General features: G+C 42.7%; 1 protein-coding gene across 1 annotated transcript; it reads left to right on the forward strand.

Moving 5' to 3' along the window:
* The first annotated feature begins 370 nt into the window (after positions 1–370).
* On the forward strand, positions 371–23,184 carry LOC137617121 (gastrula zinc finger protein XlCGF57.1-like). Its single transcript, XM_068346969.1, has 3 exons — positions 371–434; positions 15,953–16,051; positions 20,833–23,184. The coding sequence occupies exon 3, from the start codon at positions 21,324–21,326 to the stop codon at positions 22,701–22,703; it is 1,380 nt and encodes a 459-aa protein (XP_068203070.1). The 5' UTR covers positions 371–434; positions 15,953–16,051; positions 20,833–21,323; the 3' UTR covers positions 22,704–23,184.
* The last annotated feature ends 454 nt before the right edge of the window (positions 23,185–23,638 follow it).

A 23,638-nucleotide genomic window follows, 5' to 3' on the forward strand; every position in this document is an offset into this window, starting at 1 on the left:
ATTATTATTATTATTATTATTATTAATTATTATTATTATTATTATTATTATTATTATTATCCTCAAACATTCATCAATAATTAGAACTTAATTCACAGCTGTTGAGTATCAACGCCCCTAACATGAAGCAAGATTATAACATCACAAACTAAAGTAGTGTCGCTTTCATAAGTGAAGATTGTTCATGAAAAAAATATGATTATAAATATTTATTTATGGATAATTAGTAATTTATTATTATTATAAACCAATAAATTATTTTTATTGTTGATTTATATGATGACATTTTTCGTAAATTGGAAATATTTTAAAGTAAGTTTTGAGACTCTTTACAAATTCTCGTTTGTTTACATGTGCTGTGAGTCCGTGAGTTAGGTAATCAGGCGTTAAGAAGATATCTACCTTACGCTATTCCTACATCTAAGCATAATTTGGTATATTTTAAGTCTATTTTACTTATTTTAACAATATAAATGTATATATAAATAAGGAGAGTAGGAGTCTTTGTAGTTTGTTGGGAAAATAATGTCAAAGACATCAGAAATCGGCTGAATTTTCACGAAAATTATAATCAAATGAAATAATAATTCACTAGTTTTGTAAATGCTTCTCCCAACAATCTACATTCTAGGACACATTTGGGAACCCGGGACTCTTTTGGTGTGCAAAAAACCAACCTATCCTATTAGTTCCCAGGTCACAACCACTAGCCCCGGGGGCAAGTCTACTGACCCCCTTTGTAGGTCATAACCTAACTTAGTAATTCCCAGGTCACAAGCCCACGGACCACCTTCCCAGGTCATAACGTCTAGTAAAATTTTGTAAAAGGCAACAGAACCCAACAAACCCACCTAACCTAACCTATTAGTTCCCAGGTCACAACCCCTAGGTGGGGGTAAGCCCCCTGGACCCCCTTCCCAGGTCTCAAACGAGAACGAAATAAAAAGGTAAAGTTGTATTACAGGGAGGCGGGGTTTTTGCGCAGAAGATCGAAAACTGGTATGTACGAACGTACGTACGTGAGTGTGCTAATGTTAGCATGGAATGCTAACATTTGATCTACATCAGACATTGGCAGCACTGGTTACTGTATTTTTTCATGAGGCATAGACTTTGTAACGGCGCCTCCAAACTTTATCCAGTTATACTGTTTTGTCTTTTCCTCTGGTTATTATAAATCCAAGAAGGCAACGTATAGAGAAGAAAATGTTTGTTTTACGATTAAACATCGTGTCCCCAGTATGTTTTCCCCACCCAAAACTTCGAGTTCCCACTGGGGGTCCTCCATTACCGTAGGATATAGATATATATATATATTTCTGGAACTATTCATTTGGGACGGGAACAAGTGTCATTTTCGAAGAGAGCGTAATTTTTTCTATAAGAAAAAATGTTTTTTTTACTAGGTTACATTGCCCTGTAATACACTACAATAATACCAGAATAAATCCTTACATTATGATAAAGTGAATCACAAATAAATCTTTCCCACACAATAAAAATGATGGGCAGCACACTAATTTATATCTTATCTGTAATAGAAATGTTACTCAGGATTACCTTTATGTGCATATTTCATAATAATTGCACGATCGTCCTCAAAGCATCAAGCTGATTGGTATGAGTAATAAATTCATAAATTCAACCACATCGCTCAAAGAAAAGCTATAGGACATACGTCTGTCCATCACAGTGGTTAGCGTTAGGAAGGCCGACCTTGGAGGCTCAGTCAGGTCAATCTTGGGTCACGGTGGGCGGTTAAAAAATTTTAAATCATGCTACCAACAAAAGCAGGCCATATGCACATGGTAAAGAAAGGTTATTTCGGGTAGGCTGATTAACACTGGCTTAATCCTCGTAAACATCTTAACTATACTCAATTTTTTTTAGTGAGGCGCATTTGCACCGACTCGAAGGGGTGCCCTTTTAGCTCGGAAAAATTTTCCTGCTACCTGATTGGTTAGAATTATCTTGCCAACCAATCAGCGATCAGGAAAAGTTTCACAGCTAAAAGTGCACCCCTGTGAGTCGGTGCAAATCTGCCTTGCTAAAAAGAATTGACTATAGATATTGCCTATCCTAACCTTTGGTTGTATATATAACAAATTAGTGATTCTGCATAATTCCAGGACGTGTCCCAACGAACTACATTCTTAACAAGGGGGTAAGATTGTAGATCGTTGGGATTAGTGAAAACATAAGTCCGGATATCACTAAATTTCCAAGCTTCCGCCACCAGCTGATAGACGAACGGAGCGCCGCCCGAAGAGTGATATTTTAGTCAGGCAGAAAGCAATGCTTTGGGGGAAATTTTATGATCGAATAACAGCGAATTTTATGATCGAATAACAGTGACTGATGCATTATAACGACCTTATCCCTACCTAACATTTCATGATAATTATTACAGCTCTATTAAATGCCACTGTATATGGCGTGTCCGAGCCCGCTACAAACTTAACCGAAAGGTGACAATGTATATTGGTAGAACAGCATTAAATTATAAAAACGAACGCCTCATAGCTTGGGACGACACAGGCTCTATCTATCGGGAAATTTTGAAACTAAGCAGGAGCTACCTTGACTTGTGTGCAGACCGGGCTGAACCTAGAAAATATTGCCGTGGTAAAGGTAAATCAAAATATCGTCACCCTCATAAACTAACTGCTTAAGTCATTTTCTCCACTTGTTGGGAAATCAAAAAGAAACCTTCTCATTTCCTAATTATTTATATCATTGTCTTGAGTTTCAATTCATAAATTCTTAATAGAAGAATTTGTGAATAAGAATTTGTTAATTGAAACTCACCACAATGATATAAAGAATTAGGAAATGAGGTTTTCTTTTTTATTTCCCAACAAGTGGAGAAAATGACTTAGGCAGTTAGTTTATGAGGGTGACGATATGTAAAATGATAAAATACTGTAACTTCATATCATGGTATATCAGATCACAATAAAGAACATATTCCCCATAAAGAAAAACGATTCAGAAATATATCACCTGTCCAAACAAACTACATCGTACTCGTTATACAATGTTCCATTTTATTTTTATTTAGAGATTAAAGTATTTTACACTAATCTATTACAACTTAAATAAATCACGAATAAGCTAATACAATTAGGGTAGTGACTATTCCTTAAGCAAGAAGTTGAAATATACAATTATCAATTTCAATTATGTAGGTAGTATGTTGAGGCAGTCGTTAGCTTTCTTGTTATTTGTCAAATAGATTTTCTATATGGTGAAAATATTGTTTATTTTCTAATAACCCCTAATGAATAGCTAAAGGTTTGTATCGTTAGGAAATATAAAAATGATCTCCGAAATTGTCGTATTGAAATTCCTTCGGCACAAACTATTTGAACAGTGCCAATAAAACGTCTGCTTGCCATCGCGAGTTCATTTTCCATCGTAAACATTTCACTTGGAACAAATGCCGAAATAATCACCCAAGAGTCCCTATCATAGATAAATAAGACATAAACTCCGGGGTGTATGTAAGACAGCGGCCACCTGCATGTATTATTATGTCTAACTTAGAATACAGTAGTGTAAGGGGGGGTCGCACAGGGGCGTTAGCTCCCCCGTTAGGTAAGTAGGTAAGGACACGGCTTGTAGGTTACGTTAGGGGGGATAGTTTATGTTAGTTGATGTCCATTTTTAATCCACGCGGTAGGAACTGGCCGCTGATATACAAAGGCTCCTCACTTGTATCATGTCGAACTTTGTCACTTTCTGAGTTTAACATTCTTCATGATGCCTAAGAATGGATACCTCTGACGCTCGCTTAAGGCTCCCATTATCCTGTTTAAATTTTGGAAATATTGAATTCTGATAGGATGAAAAAATCCCTACGGCAATGTCCCGGGTGAAGCGTGGTCTGATTGAGTCGTTTCACATTGCCAATTGGTTCAGTGTTCCGGGGGTGTATGGATGATAGCGGCCACCTGTATGTATTATTATGTCTAACTTAGAATACGGCAGTGTAAGGGGGCCATTAATCCCCTCTCCCGGTTAGGTAAGTAGGCAAGGGCACGGCTTGTAGGTTAGGTTAGGGGGGGAAAGTTTAGGTTAGTTGATGTCCATTTTTAATCAACGCGTGAGGAACTGGCCGCTGATATACAAAGACTCCATGTTCCGCAACTGAAGGGCTGATGAATTGATCAAAAGGTCATCTACAGGGAATTCTTGGAACTACAGGAGCAAGAAAGGTGTCAGGGTACAGAGATCGTTCAAATTATTGTATAAATATCTGAAAAATTTTGATGATTTTCAAAATAATTCTATATCTGGTAAGTTCTTGGAAGTATTTAGAACATTCTGTACAATTTTTATGCTATATAAGTATGTGATAGGGTTGAAAATAAAGAAGTTCCACTGTTATACATACATTTTGTATATTCGTCATTGTACTACTGTATAGTAAATATACTCGCATTTTAATTACTGACACAATCTGTCCTACCCAACCACGAAGGCTCCAAATCTTTGATGGAAGTACAGTACTGTACTGTATGACTTCAGCCAAAGTGGAAACTGCCGTTTAATCATTAAACGAGATAATGGTAGTTAGTACAGTAGTAGTAATTGGCGGTTTGTGTAACATTCACTGTTAACTTCGGCCTCGGAAGAGTACAGACATACTTTTAGACGTCTTTATCCAGCAATTGATCCGACACTAATATAAATAAACCCTTTCATTCTTTAATAGGGAATATATTTTTGGCAAAGCAGGAAGAGTAGCCATAAGACTTTTATGCCAGGTATACAGGTATGACTACCCCGCTGCTAGTTAGCGGAGGCATTAGGGGGTAGTACCGGCTACCTTGCTCACACATACCTGTGTTGTCTCGTCACTTTTTCTTTTGGCTCGGTAGAGATTGGATGTTGCCCCTCTCTACTGCCTTTGACTAATTTGTTCTTTTAGTTTTGTTTCTTTATTTTTATAGATGTGAGTGTTGGTGTCTGGAATCGGTGAGTAGGAAGTGAAGGGAGGCCGCGTCTCCAGAGTTTTTCCTCGAGGATGAGAAAACTTACTTCTTCCTTTTTTGCTCCAGGCTACCCTTAGGAATGGAGGACTCCGCCCCTTTCCTTAGCGGAGAGGCTCCGCTCTCCTCTTAGGGAGTTGCTCTCTTTTGATGCATCTTCACTGTTCTCCGAGAAGGCTGCTTGCAGCCGACCCAGAGCTTGACCTCATTCTTGCTCCTAAGCTGGCTATGATGCACTCCCTCTTTCTGAGTTAGCTCAGCCGGCGGAGGGAATACAAAGTCTGAGGCTTGTTCCTGCTACTCACGGTAGACACCATTCCCGTAGGCGGGATCAGTTCTCCCTAGAGTGATCCCTTTAGCTCCTCCGCCGCTGTACTACTCGTTCTTAGATGTCAGCTGACGGAGGGAGTGCAAAGGGCGCAAGCTTGTTCCTGCTCCATTCAGGGGACACCTTTTCTGTTCACAGGTTAAGTCTTCTGAGTGGTCTCCTCAGCCCCGACCACGCAACACTCCCTTGTTCTAAGATGACTCAGGTGGCGGAGGGAGTGCAAAGAGCATAAGCATGTTCTTGCTCCTCTCAGGGGACACCTTTCCCGTTCGTGGGCAAGATCTCCTCCTGATTGGTCTCTTCAGTGCTGACGACGAAGCACCCCTTCATTCTGAGAAGTCTTAGTCGACGGGGGGGTTGCAGGCTCGTCCAGTTCCTGTGGCAGAATCGCGTATAGCTCTCGCCAAACTCCTACGGGAGTTTTTTAATGAGTTATGCAACTGTGAAGACAACGCATGAGCAGACAGTGCATGTTCCAGGGGATTCCAGTTGGACGACGACCACTGCCAGCCAATCACAAGAAGCACTGAGGTCACCACCTGCGATCTGCACTGCGAGAGCTTAACAGACGCATGCACTACCTCGCTCGTGCTATTTATTCAAGCTCTATTGCTGCAACAAACTTCATCGAGTCCTCTAGGTAGTCTCCTCATGTAGACAACACTCGCGCTAGATTCTTTGTTCTTGAGCAAGAGTGAGCGCTACTGTACACACAGTTTCTCCATGACATACAACTAAGGGAGTTCAGCGCCTATACGCCGTTGGCAGTGCTCAATAACTACCATCAACTTGAGCTCAGTGTTTGTTGGGAGGTCAACCTCCAGGTGTTGCACAACTTTCCTTCCAAGGGAAAGTTAACCTTCTCCAAGTTTTGGGCAACTTTCCCTTCCGAGGAAGAGTTGCCCTTCACCTTCGACGGACAACAATTTTCCCGCTGGGAGGGTGAATCACCGACATCATACTATAAACAACTTCTCTTCGTTTGCCGGACCAAGAAGGTAAAGACATAATCCTACCCAGCAACTCGTGGATAAGGTTATCCTATTTCTTGCTTCTGCCTCTTTCCTCTGTTGTTCGGTATGAACTCAGGAGTCTTCCTTCAAGGTTTTTATGTCAAACTTCTCCTCTCTACAGATTAGAGAACTCATCGGATCACTCACTACGTTTTGGTTTCCGATTCCTTGTGATCTCCGCCTCACTCCGTCGTGCCTTCTTGGAACAACAGTCTTGTAAGATTGGGGTTTTTTGCTTTTATACCCTATGGACTATGGGATGGAATCAACGCATTCTTTCGTTTACGAATGATGGCAACAGAGATCCAAGAGATCTCTTTTGTTTCATTAGCTATCTGCTCATGAACATTTTAATTTTCACAAGGCTATAGCTATTCGCAGGAGTTGATCCAGTCAGGAGCACAGAGGAAGCACTCTAGCTTCCTCAGAAGTGTCTGGGATGTTCCTTCCAGAGACTTTGGAGTAATGGACACCAAGAGAAGAAGGACTCTCCAAAATCAAACCATTGTTCTCTAGTCTTGGGTAGTACCACAGCCTCTGTACCATGGTGTTCATTGTCTTGGAGTAGAGTTCTCTTGTTTGAGGGTACAATGGGACACACTATTACATCTTGTTTCTCCTCTTATTATTTTGAATTTTTTCTCCTCTTGTTATTTTAAAGTTTTTATAGTTTTTATATGGAAATTTATTTTAATGTTGTTATTGTCCTTAAATTTCTCTTGTAGTTTATTTCCCTATTTCCTTTCTTTACTGGGCTATTTTACCTGTTGGAGCCCTTGGGCTTATAGCATCCTGCTTTACCAACTAGGGTTGTAGCTTAACAAGTAATAATATTAATAATAGTCATGGATAGTGCCATAGCCTCTGTACCATGGTCTTCCACTGTCTAGGAGTAGAGTTCTCTTGCTGGAGGGTACACTCAGGCACACATTTCTATCTTATTTTTCTTCCTCTTGTATTTTAAAGTTATTATAGTTTATATATGAAAACTTTTAATGATCTTACTGTTCTTGAACTATTTTATATTGTTCATTACTTGTAGTTTTATTTTCTTTCCTCACTGGGCTATTTTTCCCTGTGGAGCCCTTGGGCTTATAGCATCCTGCTTTACCAACTAGGGTTGTAGCTTAGCAAGTAATAATAATGATAAGGACTTTCCGGTTTTATCAGACTCGTGAATTTTCCTTCTGCAACGCTGAGTCAGGCCTTCTCGAGTTTGTCCGCAATCTGAGGGTTATGTTAAAATCATAAGAGTTCATCCCTGCAGCCAACAAAAAACTGGTATTCCTTGAATGCTACAAGACATCAGATTAGGCAGTCTTTCCGTCTGAGAACAACAGACAGACTGAAGAAGGCATTAGGCCCTTTTCTCACTACTAGTCTCTCTACCAGCACAGCTGTGACTCCGTCCAATAGGCCACTTGTCTGCCTGGGAGCTCCCAGTGACCAACAGAAAACAACACATACGGCCTCTCCAGTGGCATCTGAAGTCCACTTGGACTCACCAAGGACCCACCGGACCTTTGGGATTCGAGCTAAAGAGAGATCAGGAGCGGTGGACTTCGGGGTAGATTTGTTCTCCCCCCCAAGAATTGATGCTATTCAGAGATGCTTCAAAAGATGAGGGCGACGCTTCTGTGGCATCACTCAGCCTCCGAGCAGTGATCTGAGTCCGAAGGATTCTGGCACATAATCCTCCTGGGGGAGGGTAGCCTTTTGGCCCTGCAACAGTTTCATCTCCTCTGGACAGTTGACTTTGTGGTGTTGATGAGCGATAACACCACAGTGGTGTCTAACGTAGCAAGCAAGGAGCTACCTTTTCAGCACCTATGCCACCTAGCAGTGGAGATGCCAAGATGGGCAGAAGATAACCCGGGCTCCCTATCAGCTCGCTTCATTGCTGACAGAAGGAATATCCTTGCAGACATCCTGAGCAGAGCGACTCAGATAGTGGACTCCGAGTGATCTAGTTGGCCAACAGAGTGACTCAGAAAGTGGACTCCGAGTGATCTAGTTGGCCAACAGAGTGACTCAGAAAGTGGACTCCGAGTGATCTAGTTGGCCAACAGAGTGACTCAGAAAGTGGACTCCGAGTGATCTAGTTGGCCAACAGAGTGACTCAGAAAGTGGACTCCGAGTGATCTAGTTGGCCAACAGAGTGACACAGAAAGTGGACTCCGAGTGATCTAGTTGGCCAACAGAGTGACTCAGAAAGTGGACTCCGGGTGATCTAGTTGGCCAACAGAGTGACTCAGAAAGTGGACTCCGAGTGATCTAGTTGGCCAACAGAGTGCGGACTTTGTGGTATCCCCTGACGGGGGATCGGCGTGCAACACCCCAGAACAGCAAGCTCCTGCTGCACCGTTCTCCGGTATCGGATCCCCTAGCGAGATGCATTTCAACAACGGCGGGACAACATTGATGTTTACGCATGTCCCCCCGTTTTGTTTGATGAGGAGAGTACTCGACAAGGCAGGTGCTTCCACCAGCTAAGCAATGACCCTGATATCTATTTCATATAGAAACCTTCTTTTGTACCTGGAAATCATAGGCATAAGATTCATGTTAGGTCTACCCTAGGCCAGAATTTAACAAAATCCGATTGGCAAACAGCTTCTTTGAACCAATTTAGTTTGTAAGTTGAGGACCTTTATACTGGTTGTGACATGAGTCTATTTCCTTATTTCTCTCTTTTGAGTGCAGCACTCGCGTTGCTATATCGCGGAGCTGGATGTTAGTTGTAGGTAAGGGAATCACCAGAGACTTATTTTTAAAAATATGAATTGTATATAAAGTATCTCTCTCATCCTCATTGCAAGATATCCTGTAGGGTATAGAATTTTCATCGACTTACCATATAGGGTAATGGCCTACCCTGACTCCTGTTGCATCCCCAACGTCAGGAAGTTGGGGAATTGAAAGGAGACAAAACATTCACTCCTCCTTAGGACCAAAGTTCATTGGTATTTCCCAGGTCAGTTAACCAAGCCACTTTTGGTCATAGGGATTTCTTCCCTCCTTAGGAAAAGTCTCCTGTTAAAGATCTCAGGTTTGTATAGTTAGGAAAAATACAAATTACTTTAGAAATTTGTGATATTTATGATAATTTGACTTTTTCAATATTAAACTTAGCCGGTGATTATATAAGCTGCAGCTCTGCTGCTCGACAGAAAACTCTACGTTCAAAATCCGCCAGCGATCGCTAAGCAGGTAGGGGGTGTACATCAACAGCGCCAACTGTCGTGCAGGTACTCAGTACTCAATGTAAACACAGAACTCAATTTTCTCTCTGTCGGGCTACCGGCAAGACCTACTAATTCGCTGTTGCTAACTGGATTTGTTTTCACAACTATTTGGTGAAGTACACTATTCTAGTTTTGAGCTTTCGCTATGCAGGTGTTTTATCTCATCTCAAAACTTGAACTCGTTTTGGATAGATTTAATTATGGTGACAAAGAGAGTATGGACTTTCTTTCACTTTTAAATGGCCGACCCTTCCCTTAGACGGAAGTGTGTTTAGGTTTTTAGTAATTATCTTATCACGTTATAGATCTATATTTTTTATACCTCTCCGCCTTTATTAGGCCTCTTCGATTAACTTTCCATTCATTATAAACATATAAAAATAAATTTTAATGTTTTGTTTATATGCGACCTTTCCTGATAGTAGGCGGTCCTAACTTGGAACCGAAGTTAATCAACGTTGAGCCCTTTATATCGTAATTAGCTTTTAAAGAATTTAAAACTTTTTAATTGTAATATTTTATGAAAGAATTTCTTTGATAGTCTTCGTACTGTTTTCAAAGATGAACTAACGTTTAGTTTTGATGCTACGCAGTTGTTGACGTTCAGGACGTTCAACATGCGCTCTATCGTTACGATAGAGAGAGAGTGTATCACGGTTTCACTTTGCAGTAAGAGTAAATCGATTCTAACGTTTTGTTCATTCTTTCTTAACTTAAATGTTTTAAATTCTAATTTAAAGGAATTTTTATTTGAAAAACCTTTCAGTTTTTTTTCCTTTAGTCAAATAACATGTTTTTTTTGACGAAATATAATTGGGCTCTTCTCTTAGGTGCGAAATCAAGAGAGAAAGAGAGAGAGAGAGATAGAGACGGAGGGAGAGAGAGGAGAGAAAACGTTCCGTTCAAGCGGGTAACGTTGTTCTCGTGTTACTCTCGTCCCTAGTCTCTGTACGGGGAGGAAGGATAAAACGTTTTTAGGTTTTCATTCTCGTCCCCAGGCTATGTGCGGTGAGAGATTGAAAACGTAGTTTATATGAACTAGTGTTTAGTCTCTTTCCCAGCCACTGAATTTTTTATCTTAATATATGTTTTCTGTTTTTTGCTGGTATTAATGAGATGCATTATACGACTGATTTCGCAATTACTACCTTTTTATGAAGGGTAGAATTGCGTGTTTCAGGTAGAAATCAGTAAAAGTTTCGATTTCAGTGAAATAAGTGCAAAACAGAAAATCGAAGTGATAAAGTGATATGCGCAAAGTGTTACAGTGTTGCGTCCGAGGGTTCGTCTGTTCGTGCCTGTCGTTCACCTAGTCCGGGACCTCTTGCAAGCTCCCAAGCCCAGGGGAGAAGTAATGTCGAACGACTTATGGGTTCGAGAGGCCTTGATCAACGAACAGACGTTTCCCTCCGTGGTTTCGGGTGTATCTACCCAAGATCGCCCCACCCACACAAAGACGAGAGAGCCCATTTATTCCTCGTCTGCGGAAGAGGTTTCTCGTAAGAAACCATGGACCAAGGTCTCGCGGCTTATTAAGCGCAAGTCGGTCCCTTCCGCGCAAGTCCAACGGCCCAGTTGTAGCCACTGGGTCAGTTCAGACTCGCTGCAGTCTTCCGACGACTGCTCACCTCCTAAGAGAGGCAAAGCGGTACCGCATCAGGCAGTCACACCGTCTGTTGCCGCACCTGCTCTTGTAGACCCTAAGTGGTCTTTGCTGCAGACTATGCAGCCTCAGTTAACGTCATTGATGCAGGACTTTCGTGCGGAGAAGGTTGACACTGCACCAACCTCTAGCCTACAACCAACCACGGTTGTGCGTCCTGTTGACGCTGAGGCGACCTTCTACCGCACTCTAGCTGAGAGAGTCCCGCCACCCATGCGTTCCAGTGTACCCTGCCAGCCGCATGTTGACGTTCAGCGACGCACGGAACCTTCCGTTGACGTTCGCGAGGTACAACAACAGTCTAAGTTTTGTTTTGACGCGGTGCGTCAACCTCCGCATTCTAGAGTTGTTTTGACTGCTCAGTATAGACAGTCAAAGCAGTCTCGAGTGGACGCTGTACGTCCTCACGCACCTGTTGTGGTTGACAGTTCACAGACTGTCAAGCAGTTACATGACGTTGCGTTCTGGTCCGCTACTAATGCACCAGTGAGAGACTCATCTTTTATCGGACAAGGTTCCTGTAGATGAGGAAGTTGCTGTTCTCCCTCCTACTGATATTCCCTTGAGGACTCTGTCAGATGGAGAGGAGCCTTAAGCTGCTTAGCCTCCTATGGACTTTAATTAAATCATGATGATTTTTTTTAAGGATCTTCGTCCGGATCTTGTAACTGCTGCTCCTCGTTCGCCTTAACGTCAGAACTTTCACTAGGCCTAGCTACTTCGAAGCCGTTGTTTTTAAGCTAGTGCTCTCTCGCTCTCCTAGAGAGCGTTACGTTGGCTAGGCGACTGGTTTTTTCACCAGGAGGAGTTTGGGGGATACAGCCTTTGATTTCCCTTCTTTTAAACTGGTTTATAGAGCGAGAGTCTGATATGACACGAGAGAAGTTCTCGACTTGGGAGTTCATGCCTCTGCCCAGATAGACTTCTCAATTCTGGTAGACTCTCCCTGGCGCCTAGCCAGGAGACGCTCCAAGTTGTTTACAGGTCAACTTCTCAGCTTTTGTCGAGCCTTTGAAGTTTTACTGTACTATTATGTCACGCATAACAAGGCTTTCAGGGATGGTAAACGGTTCCGCCTCAGTCGCTAACCCCGTCTGTTGCCACACCTGCTCCCGTAGACCCTAAATGGGCTTTGCTGCAAGACATGCAGTCCAAGCTTGCGTCCTTGATAGAGGACTTAAATGCGGAGAAGAACCTTCTGGCCGACAACCTTCCAACCGGTCGGTTCATCAGGCAGTCACACCGTCTGTTGCCGCACCTGCTCCTGTAGACCCTAAGTGGTCTTTGCTGCAAGACATGCAGTCCAAGCTTGCGTCCTTGATAGAGGACTTAAATGCGGAGAAGAACCTTCTGGCCAACAACCTTCCAACCGGTCGGTTGTGCGCCCTGTTGACGCTGAGGTAACCTACTCGCGTCTGCCAGTTGAGGTGGTTCCTCCACCGATGCGACCCAGTGTGGGTTGCCAGCCGCACGTCGACGTTAAGCGACGCTCGGAGGTAGTTGTTGACGTTCAGGACGTTCAACAACCAGCAGAGGTGACTTGTTGTGACGCAGTGCGTCAACCTCAGCAACCTAGTAGGGTGTTGACTGCACAACCCAGACGGTCTAGCCAGTTTCGGGTTGACGCTGTGCTTCCTCGCACACCCATGGTTGTTGACAGTTCACAGACTGTGCAGCAGTTCCATGATATTGCGTCCGGCTCCGTCACGCATCCACCAGTGCGACCGGATTCAGCGAGTCAGACGTTGCCCACTCCGTTGCCGTTTCCTCATCAGTTTCGGATGAGGAACCATCTGATGAGGACGTTGCTGAACAAGACGATCAGCCCCCAGCCCTGCTATCCATCCAGAAGATGCTGAAGAAGGAACGCTGCTCAGTTAGGCTGTGGATGAGTCTGGTAGGGACGCTGTCATCCGTGGATCAATTTGTGTCACTAGGAAGACTACACCTCCGTCCTCTTCTATACCATCTAGCTTTTCACTGGAAAAAGGACAAGACGCTAGAAGCGGTCTCGATCCCGGTTTCCGAAAAGATAAAGTCTTGTCTGACTTGGTGAAAGGACTATATCAACCTAAGAGAGGGTCTTCCCCTGACTGTTCAGACTCCCAACCACGTTCTCTTCTCGGACGCATCGGACGTAGGCTGGGGTGCGACATTAGACGGTCGGGAATGCTCGGGAATATGGAACTCGAGTCAAAGGACAATGCATTTCAACTGCAAGGAGCTACTGGCAGTACGTCTGGCCTGGAAAAGCTTCAGGTCTCTCCTTCAAGGCAAAGTGGTGGAGGTGAACTCGGACAACACCACGGCTTTGGCGTACATCTCCAAGCAAGGAGGGACCTACTCTCTGACGTTGTACAAGATCGCAAGGGACCTCCTCACCTGGTCAAAAGGTCTAGACATATCACAAGTAACGAGGTTCATCCAAGGCAACTTGAATGTCATGGCAGATTGTCTCAGTCGGAAGGGACAAATAATTCCAACAGAATGGACCCTCCACAAGGATGTATGCAAGAGACTTTGGGCCACCTGGGGCCAGCCAACCATAGATCTCTTCGCAACCTCGATGACCAAGAGGCTCCCAATATTTTGCTCACCAATCCTGGACCCAGCAGCAGTTCATATAGATGCCTTTCTCCTAGATTGGTCACATCTAGATCTATATGCATTCCCTCCGTTCAAGATTGTCAACAAGGTACTGCAGAAGTTCGCCTCTCACGAAGGGACAAGGTTGACGCTAGTTGCTTCCCTCTGGCCCGCGAGAGAATGGTTCACCGAGGTACTTCGATGACTAGTAGACGTTCCCAGAACACTTCCCCTAAGGGTGGACCTTCTACGTCAGCCACACGTAAAGAAGGTACACCAAGGCCTCCACGCTCTTCGTCTGACTGCCTTTAGTCTATCGAAAGACTCTCGAGAGCTAGAGGCTTTTCGAAGGAGGCAGCCAGAGCGATTGCTAGAGCAAGGAGAACATCCACCCTTAGAGTCTACCAATCGAAGTGGGAAATCTTCCGAAACTGGTGCAAATCAGTATCCGTATCCTCGACCAGTACCTCTGTAACTCAAATAGCTGACTTCCTCTTATATCTGAGGAAAGAACGATCTCTTTCAGCTCCCACTATCAAGGGTTACAGAAGCATGTTGGCATCAGTCTTCCGTCACAGAGGCTTAGATCTTTCCAACAATAAAGATCTACAGGACCTCCTTAAGTCTTTTGAGACCACGAAGGAGCGTCGTTTGGTTACACCTGGTTGGAATTTAGACGTGGTACTAAGATTCCTTATGTCAGACAGGTTCGAACCGCTACAATCAGCCTCCCTGAAAGATCTCACCTTAAAGACTCTTTTCCTGGTATGCTTAGCCACAGCTAAAAGAGTCAGTGAGATTCATGCCTTCAGCAAGAACATCGGATTCTCATCCGAAACGGCTACATGTTCTACAACTTGGTTTTCTAGCCAAAAACCAGCTGCCTTCTCGGCCTTGGCCAATATCGTTCGATATTCCAAACTTATCGTATGGTTGGAAATGAACTAGAAAGAGTCTTATGCCCTGTAAGAGCTCTTAAGTTCTATTTAAAACGAACTAAACCTTTACGAGGCCCGTCTGAAGCTTTATGGTGTTCAGTTAAGAAACCATCTTTGCCTATGTCAAAGAATGCTTTATCCTTTTTTATCAGACTGTTAATACAAGAAGCTCATTCCCATCTGAATGAGGAAGACCAAGCTTTGCTGAAGGTAAGGACACACGAAGTTAGAGCTGTCGCAACTTCCGTGGCCTTTAAACAAAATAGATCTCTGCAAAGTATAATCGACGCAACCTATTGGAAAAGCAAGTCAGTGTTCGCGTCTTTTTATCTTAAGAATGTCCAGTCTCTTTACGAGAACTGCTACACTCTGGGACCATTCGTAGCAACTAGTGCAGTAGTGGGTGAGGGCTCAACCACTACAATTCCCTAATTCCATAACCTTTTTAATCTTTCTCTTGAAATGTTTTATTATTGTTTTTGGGTTGTCCGGAAGGCTAAGAAGCCTTTCGCATCCTACTTGATTTGGCGGGTGGTCAAAGTCATTTCTTGAGAAGCGCCTAGATTAGAGGTTTTGATGAGGTCCTGTTGTATGGGTTGCAACCCTTGATACTTCAGCTCCTAGGGGTCGCTCAGCATCCTAAGAGGATCGCGAGGCTCCGTAAGGAAGACGTACTTAAAAAGGCAGAGTAATTGTTCAAGTCGACTTCCTTACCAGGTACTTATTTATTTTATGTTTGTTATTTTGAATAACTGCTAAAATGAAATAAAAAATCCTTAGCTCATAATAATGTAAACAATTATTGCTGGTCTCTACCCACCCCCCTGGGTGTGAATCAGCTTATATAATCACCGGCTAAGTTTAATATTGAAAAATGTTATTTTTATAATAAAATAAATTTTTGAATATACTTACCCGGTGATTATATATTAAAGGACCCTCCCTTCCTCCCCAATAGAGACCCAGTGGACCGAGGAGAAAATTGAGTTCTGTGTTTACATTGAGTACTGAGTACCTGCACGACAGATGGCGCTGTTGATGTACACCCCCTACCTGCTTAGCGATCGCTGGCGGATTTTGAACGTAGAGTTTTCTGTCGAGCAGCAGAGCTGCAGCTTATATAATCACCGGGTAAGTATATTCAAAAATTTATTTTATTATAAAAATAACATATTTACATTCCAGGTAATCTAAGATGACCCCAAAGATAAGTTGGATGTAAAGCTGAAGTTACTCTGAATTTGTCTCTTGGTCTTCTCGAGGAATTCTCACATGATATATGTCGTGAGTATTACTGCTGGGTCTGTTGTTCAACACGTTTGTTAATAAGATGTAGAAATGAATACTTTATTCATATGCAGATGAATATCATAGTTCATGTTTGTTTCCACACAAGTACAAACCATCTTCTTTAATAGGAGTATAATTTCATTGAAGCTGTAATGGCTGTTAGACTTTTAACAAGGTGGTTGTACAGTCCAGTAGTTGCTGGCGGGTGGAGGATAAGTCCTGCCCACTTAGCAGTCAGCGAAGATCCCACGTTTAATATCTTCCATGAGCCGTATTTACGAATTTCTTGTAGCCTCGTCCGTCTGGGTGTTTCGAACTTTTGGTTTATCGTTCAGTAGTGTCTCTTCTGAGGTATGGAGACTCCACATGCAGACATGCTGGTGTGCCCTAGTAAGCCTGGCATAAAGTGTGACAGGTTTATGAGTAAACTGGTAGAGGATCTCCATCCTCTTTGTGTTTTTTTGCAAGGGGCACAATTGTTTGCGGTTATCCTCCTTGTGATGAGTGAAAGTTGTGGCCTCCTCTACATTGCGTAGATTTGGGCCAGATTAAAGCCCAGAGGAATTCTTCAGCTTCGGATGTGGCAACGCCCTAGCTAACGTTGGAAACTCTTTAGTTCCTCCGTCCCTCCTTCCATTTCTCAGCTTGTTGTGCTCCCCTCGGATTCCCCTGGAGCTGGGTCTTCTGGAAGAATTCTGAAGGAGGGAGGAGACACAAACTTGTGCTCGGGATCTACTTCAGGGAAAGCAAAGGCAACACCCTTCTGCCTTTCCATCAAAGTTCTCCTTCTCTTGTGCTAATGACTCTTCTGATGTGTCTCCTGCTTCATCAAAGAAGTTACTGAAGTCGAGAAAGACTGTTCTGGTTGGAGTGTCGCGAAACTCCTCATGTCAGAGAGGCGGTACAGTAACTAGAACAAACACCACCTGAGAAGATGGACCTGTACACCATACAGGTTCTCGGTCCAGCTTTCTGATGAGATGAAGGGCAGCGTCCTCTTCCCCTTCCTTCTCCTGGGACGTTAGAATGACACCTAGGACTCTCTCTCTACTAAGACTGTAGCCCCGGAGAAATTCGCTCGTGGTTGAGGTGGAACCTAAGCTCCCCGTCTTCATGTTCTCAATCTCCTCTCGCTCCTTCACCGTGTTACCAGTCTCCTTGTGTTCAGACACCATGTGATAGGACTTCACCAGCTAGTTCTCTTTGTTATCACCACTTGTGTGTCACCAGGGACTCTCACTGAAACCTTGCAATGAGTCCACATGTTAGGAAATCAAAGACAGGTTACTTGTTTGCCCTCATACAAGCACTGTGATGCACCTTGCACGTCTCAGGATAAAGCACCTGATGTTTTGTCAGCGTCTGAGGACACGAGAGTAACGGCCTGAATTTCGAAGGATAGTCCGATCATTTTTCAATTATCCCTTCCTCCTCATGGTATCGTCTCGGTTCTGTTCTCAGTCCAGCCCGCAAGTACACCAAAGATAAGGACTACTGAGGGCCACATTGAGATCTCTTTTGTTAGAGGATACGAGTTCTGGGACATTGTTGACCATACTGCATCTAACTCCAATCCAGGGCCGGCGGAATGAGAGACTCCTGAGAGCAAGTCGTTATTCACATTCCTTCCACTCTTTTGTGAGTACAATGACCTGGAGGAGGCCGCTATGGCTCTTATGAGGGGAGGGATGGGATCCATTGATTGACGCTTTGTTGCCCCTCAGGAGTCTAAGCCCCCTTGTGAGTTTGAATATAATACTAATAACATAAATCTACAAGTTCAATGGCAAAATTTATATTGTAAGAAAAAAAAAAAAACGAGTGTCCCTCTCTACTTCACTCTACACTTCAGTCCCACAATAACTAGACTAAAAAATAATTGGGGAAAAAAATTTATGTGGGATACTCCCACATAAATACAAAGTCACCAGGAGCAGTTTAATCATTCAGCCATGCATTAGAAGAAAAAGATATAATTCACATAAGTTCTTCAAATTACCATCCCATCGGGTGCCAGAAGCAAAACCTATACTGTAAGCGTTAACATCACGATGAAGCCTCTTCGGTAAAGGTTGACATAAAGAATGCTTTCAAATATGAGGACACACTAGTAGCTACACAGGAGCAGATGTGTTTAAAAAAAAAGTTCCATGATAAATTATATAGCCTCTTCCAGGTAAGCTTTAGTCGCTCATAGCAAAGCAAACTACGATTACTCCTTTAAATTCTAAGGAAGACACTGGAGTCAGGATTATCAAGGGAATTGAGTTTATGACGTAGATTTTCTAAAAAAGAAATAAAAAAACTCAAATCATCTGATCACAACCTTTAAATCTTTATACAACATCCTCACGATGTACGCACCATCACCTGTGGTAAAAGTGCAACTAGGCCAATTTCCAAGGGGGTTCTGACACCTGTTCGAGTTCTTTACCACGGGGCTTACCGTCTAGTAGATGTAGACCCGAATGGAAGTTGTACCCAACACAGACAAGTCACTTTCTTCCTTCTCTGCCATTGTTTGCCATTGCTCAAAACTCTGTTCAATATTCAGTAAACCCCACCAGTTATGATGTGACAATATGTAGTAACAAAATAGTCAACACTATCAGCGTGGTCAAACTTGGCTCTTTCAAATTCCTCAACAGTGCCACTTGATTTCTAAAACTCTACTGGTTGTAGGGATGGCTGCCAGCCACCTGCTAAGAAAATAAAGAAGGGAATTTTGAGAATGATGGACAAGAGCTCATTAAGTTATACATACATACATACACGAAGGCACTTCCCCCAATTTTGGGGGGTAGCCGACATCAACAAATGAAACAAAACAAAAAAGGGGACCTCTACTCTCTACGTTCCTCCAGCCTAACAAGGGACTCAACCGAGTTCAGCTGGTACTGCTAGGGTGCCACAGCCCAGCCTCCCACATTATCCACCACAGATGAAGCTTCATAATGCTGAATCCCCTACTGCTGCTACCTCCGCGGTCATCTAAGGCATCGGAGGAAATATTAATAAAAAATTAAAACATTAAAAAATTTTAAATGATTTGTATTTTTCCTAGGTATACATTTTTTGCACAATGTCTACCACATCTTGTTAGGAGTTTGACACGAGTCATCAGCTTTGATTCTAGGCTGATATAAGTTGAATCGTAACAAAACTCAAAGTAAGATTGTAAGTAGATCAAGGACAGTGGCTCCTCAACATCCGGATCCCAGCATTGATAATGTTTCTTTAACTCTGTATGAGTTAAGATTTTACGTGTGGTTCTCAACAGCAAATTTACTTTTGCAAAACAAATTAAGTCTGTTTCTTCTTTAATTCCACAAGATTTGGCTTATCGAGAAAGTCCTGTATGATTTTCGGTGATCAATCTATTCTGCAGAAGTGTTTTAATTCTTTCATTCTGCTTTGTTTTGAGTATTGTTCTCCTGTTTGGTCTTCAGCTTTTGATTTGCATCTTAATTTGTTGGACAGGAACTTACTGCCTATTAAATTTCTTATTCCTGATCTGTCATTCAAATAGTTCGTTATGCATGTTGCATCAGATTTTTCGTAATTCTGATCATCCTTTAAATTCAGATCTTCCTGTACTGTACCATCCCATTTGTAATGCTACGTATGCAGTTAATTCTAATAGTCATGATTGCTCCGTCATCAGGCTCAATACTACACAGTACTTAGAAGTTTTATTCCAGCTGTGACCAAGTTCTGGAATGACCTGCCTAACTGGGTAGTTGAGTCAGTAAAACTTTAAAAGTTCAAACTTGCAGCAAATGTTTTCATGTTGAACAGGCTGACTTAAGTCTTTTTTTAGTTTATAAATGAAAAATCTGTTTTAATGTTGTTACTGTTCCTAAAATATTTTAGTTTAATTATTCATTACTTCTTGTAGTTTGTTTATTTTCTTATTTCCTTTCCTCAATGGGTTATATTTCTTCCGTTGGAACCCTTGGGCTTACAGCACCCTGCTTTTCCAACTAGGGTTGTAGCATAGCTAGTAATAATAAAGATAATAATAATAGACTTGGGTAGTGCCATAGCCTCTGTACCATGGTCTTCCACTGTCTTGGGTTAGAGTTCTCTTGCTTGAGGGTACACTTGGGCACACTATTCTATCTTATTTCTCTTCCACTTTTGTTAAAGTTTTCATAGTTTGTATAGAAAATTAATGTTACTTTTCTTGAAACATTTTATTTTTCCTGTTTCCTTTTCTCACTTGGCTATTTTTCCTGTTGGAACCCCTTGGGCTTATAGCATCCTGCTTTTCCACCTGGGGTTATAGCTTAGCAAGTAATAATAATAATAATAATAATAATAATAATAATAATAATAATAACAACAACAACAACCACCTTGTTAATGCCCTTTCCTACTTCATTGAAATCATCTTCCATAAAAGGACGATGGTTTGGATACTGAAAGTCCTCAACTTACAGACACTCGGAGATACAAGCACAAATCTAACTGAAAATAACGAAAATAAGATAAAGAAATACTGTAATGAAACAATATTATATCCATTAATACAGAAAGCAAAAGGACATTTGTAATAACCTGAAATCTATTTCATACGAAACCCATTTGTTGACTTTCGTAGCTGGCTAAAAATGTAACGAAATTCTACTTTAAAAACAATTCGACTTGTGAACAGTTTCTTGGGACCAATTAAGTTCGTAAGTTAAGGACCTTCTGTAGTTGGGAAGAATACAAACTTCTGTAAAATTTGTTGATTTTGTGTCATTTTAACATTTCTCTCTTTTTTGTTTCAGGTGACCAGCCGAAGGAGAAGGTCGTCCGAGAGCTGCCAACGTCACCTGATGCAATTTTGAACGTTGTCAGATGGTCTGAGATTCTCTGAGAACAGTTGATGATAATTTAAACAAAGAAATTCCTAATGATTTTAATTTAACGATAACTATGTTTAAGTCTGAAGATACCTTTAGTTTCACATAACTTTATTTTCTTAGATTTATGTTCTTCTGGTCAGATCTAAGAGACTTGGATGTCTTGGCTAAGTGGTCTGTTTATACAGTATGCATTATCTGTGGTACGTGGTTACGGGTTAATAAATGTGTAAGTGGAACTGAAAGTGCAAGTGTGAAACGAAACCAAGATGCTTTGGTATTAGCTCAGGACAAATCCCTTGAGTGCCGTAGGTCTCTGTAAAGTCGGCTTCTCAATTCGGTTGTGGTAGTTTTCCTGTTGGTTTCAATCTCAAAGAAAGATTTCTCTTTGTGTTCTGGGCATCCTATCTCTCAACATGGAAACCCTCGACCGAGATCAAACGTCTTCATCTTCCGTCAAACAAGAAAAGGAGAGTTCGGAAGACCATCTACAGGACGTCAACTTCTTAGAACCGTACGTGCAAATCAAAACTGAACCACAACCAGAGCCAGAATTTATCGACACAGATAAAATTGATGATAAATATCCCTGCACGTCTTCAATCAAGGTCGAGGAGGATCCGCATCGCGATACAGATTACAGAGAGGACACTTTAGGGGAAGAATGTGGGGAGCTGAGCAATGCTGAAGAGAAGGCCCCCGAGATACCTTTTGTTTCGTGCGGAGAACTAATCGACGAGACAGAGGACGGAGAGAGTGACGAAGATTACGAGGAAGAAACGGACTGTCTTCCGGGAGACATCATACCCGCTTCCGGCAGCAGAAAACGTAATGCTCGACCTCGGAATTCCAAAGCTAAAGTAAATAAAACATTCACGTGCTCGGTATGTCAGCGGATTTTTGCCCGCCTGTGCCGCCTCAAACTCCACATGAGAACTCACACCGGGGAGAAGCCGCTGTCGTGTCCACAGTGCCCGAGGAGTTTCGCGTCACACAACAGCCTGAAAGTCCACATTAGGACCCACAGTGGGGAGAAGCCTTTTTCCTGCGAGGAGTGTCAAACGCGGTTTACGACACAGAGCAGTCACCGTCGTCACATGAGAGCCCACGCTGGTGGAGACCCCACCGTTATGAAGCCTTTTGTCTGCCCCGAGTGCGACTTCCGCTTCGCCGCGCGTCACATGCTCAAGGTCCACCTCAGGACCCACACAGGCGAAAAACCGTTCTCCTGCACGGAGTGCGAGAGGACGTTCGCCACTTCGAGTCACCTCCGGCGGCACGTCAAAACCCACACGGGCGAGAAGCCGTTCAGCTGCACCGAGTGCGACAGCAGCTTCGCGTGGCACAGCAGTCTCAAGTTGCACATGAAGACGCACACGGGCGAGAAGGACTTCGCCTGCTCGGAATGTCCAAAGACGTTTCCATGCAGGGAGTACCTCAAAAGCCACATGCGCAGGCACACCGGCGAGAAGCCCTTCTGCTGCGCGATATGCGGGAACAGGTTCGCGCAGTCGTCCAACCTGAGGGAACACGTGAGGACTCACACCGGGGAACGGCCTTACAGCTGCCCAATCTGTCAAAACTCCTACCCTCGGTCAACCAGTCTGAAACTCCACATGAGGACCCACTCGGGGGAGAAGCCTTTCGCGTGCTCGGAGTGCGGCAGAGCTTTCAGCTGCTCGAGCAGTATGGCGAGGCACAAGAGGTCTCACCACCCACAAGCGATGCAGAAGAAACCTCTCCACCCACAAGCCAATGACAAATCTCTCGAAGCAGAACCGAGTGAGACATGTTGACTGCGTTTCATGTTTAAGTTTCACTTGTAGGGTCATGTCTAGTTTATATTAAATGTCAGAAAATACTTTTGCACTCAGTATTTGTTCCCACCGTATACAAACCATCGTCCTTTTGATAGGAGTGTGGCTTCTGCGAATCTCGAGCTCCCGTTAGAAATTGAACGAGGTGCTTATAGCTGCAGACAGGGTGTTATTATTATTATTATTCTTATTACTAGTTAAGCTACAACCCTAGTTGGAAAAGCAGCATGCTATAAGCCCAAGGGCTCCAGCAGGAAAAAAAAAGCCCAGTGAGGAAAGGAAATAAGGAAGTAAATAAACAGCAAGAGCAGTAATGATCAGTTAAAATCAATCATTTTAAGGTCAGCAACATCAAAATAATCTTTCATATCGTCACCCTCATAAACTAACTGCCTAAGTCATTTTCTCCACTTGTTAGGAAATCAAAAAAGAACCCTCTCATATCCTAATTCTTTATATCATTGTCTTGAGCTTCAATTCACAAATTCTTAACAGAAGAATTTGTGAATTAGAATTTGTTAATTGAAGCTCAATACAATGATATAAAGAATTAGGAAATGAGAAGGTTTTTTTTATTTCCCGAGTGGAGAAAATGACTTAGGCAGTTAGTTTATGAGGGTGACGATATATAAGCGATAAAAAGAGACTTATGTCAGCCTGTTCAACATAAAAACATTCGCTGCAAGTTTGAACTTCTTGAAACCTACCTGTCAGTAAGCTAGACACTCACTTTGATAAGAAATGTCTGACCAATGCAGGTGTTGATAGAGGAATGTTGATAAGGGGTGGGGAGATGTAGGGGTAGAGAGTGTCTTGATGCCCTTTATCGTAGGTGATATTTATGATGGAAACTCACAAGTTACAACTCAGCTTTATTGGATATAGCGGGACACACAACTAACAATACACACCGA

This window comes from Palaemon carinicauda, chromosome 23 (genome assembly GCF_036898095.1).
Source record: "Palaemon carinicauda isolate YSFRI2023 chromosome 23, ASM3689809v2, whole genome shotgun sequence".
In the NCBI taxonomy this organism is placed as follows: Eukaryota; Metazoa; Arthropoda; class Malacostraca; order Decapoda; family Palaemonidae; genus Palaemon; species Palaemon carinicauda.

Bases quoted from the DNA above. Each gene is read 5' to 3' on its own strand.
- LOC137617121 (XM_068346969.1), top strand. From the start codon at position 21,324: ATGGAAACCCTCGACCGAGATCAAACGTCTTCATCTTCCGTCAAACAA.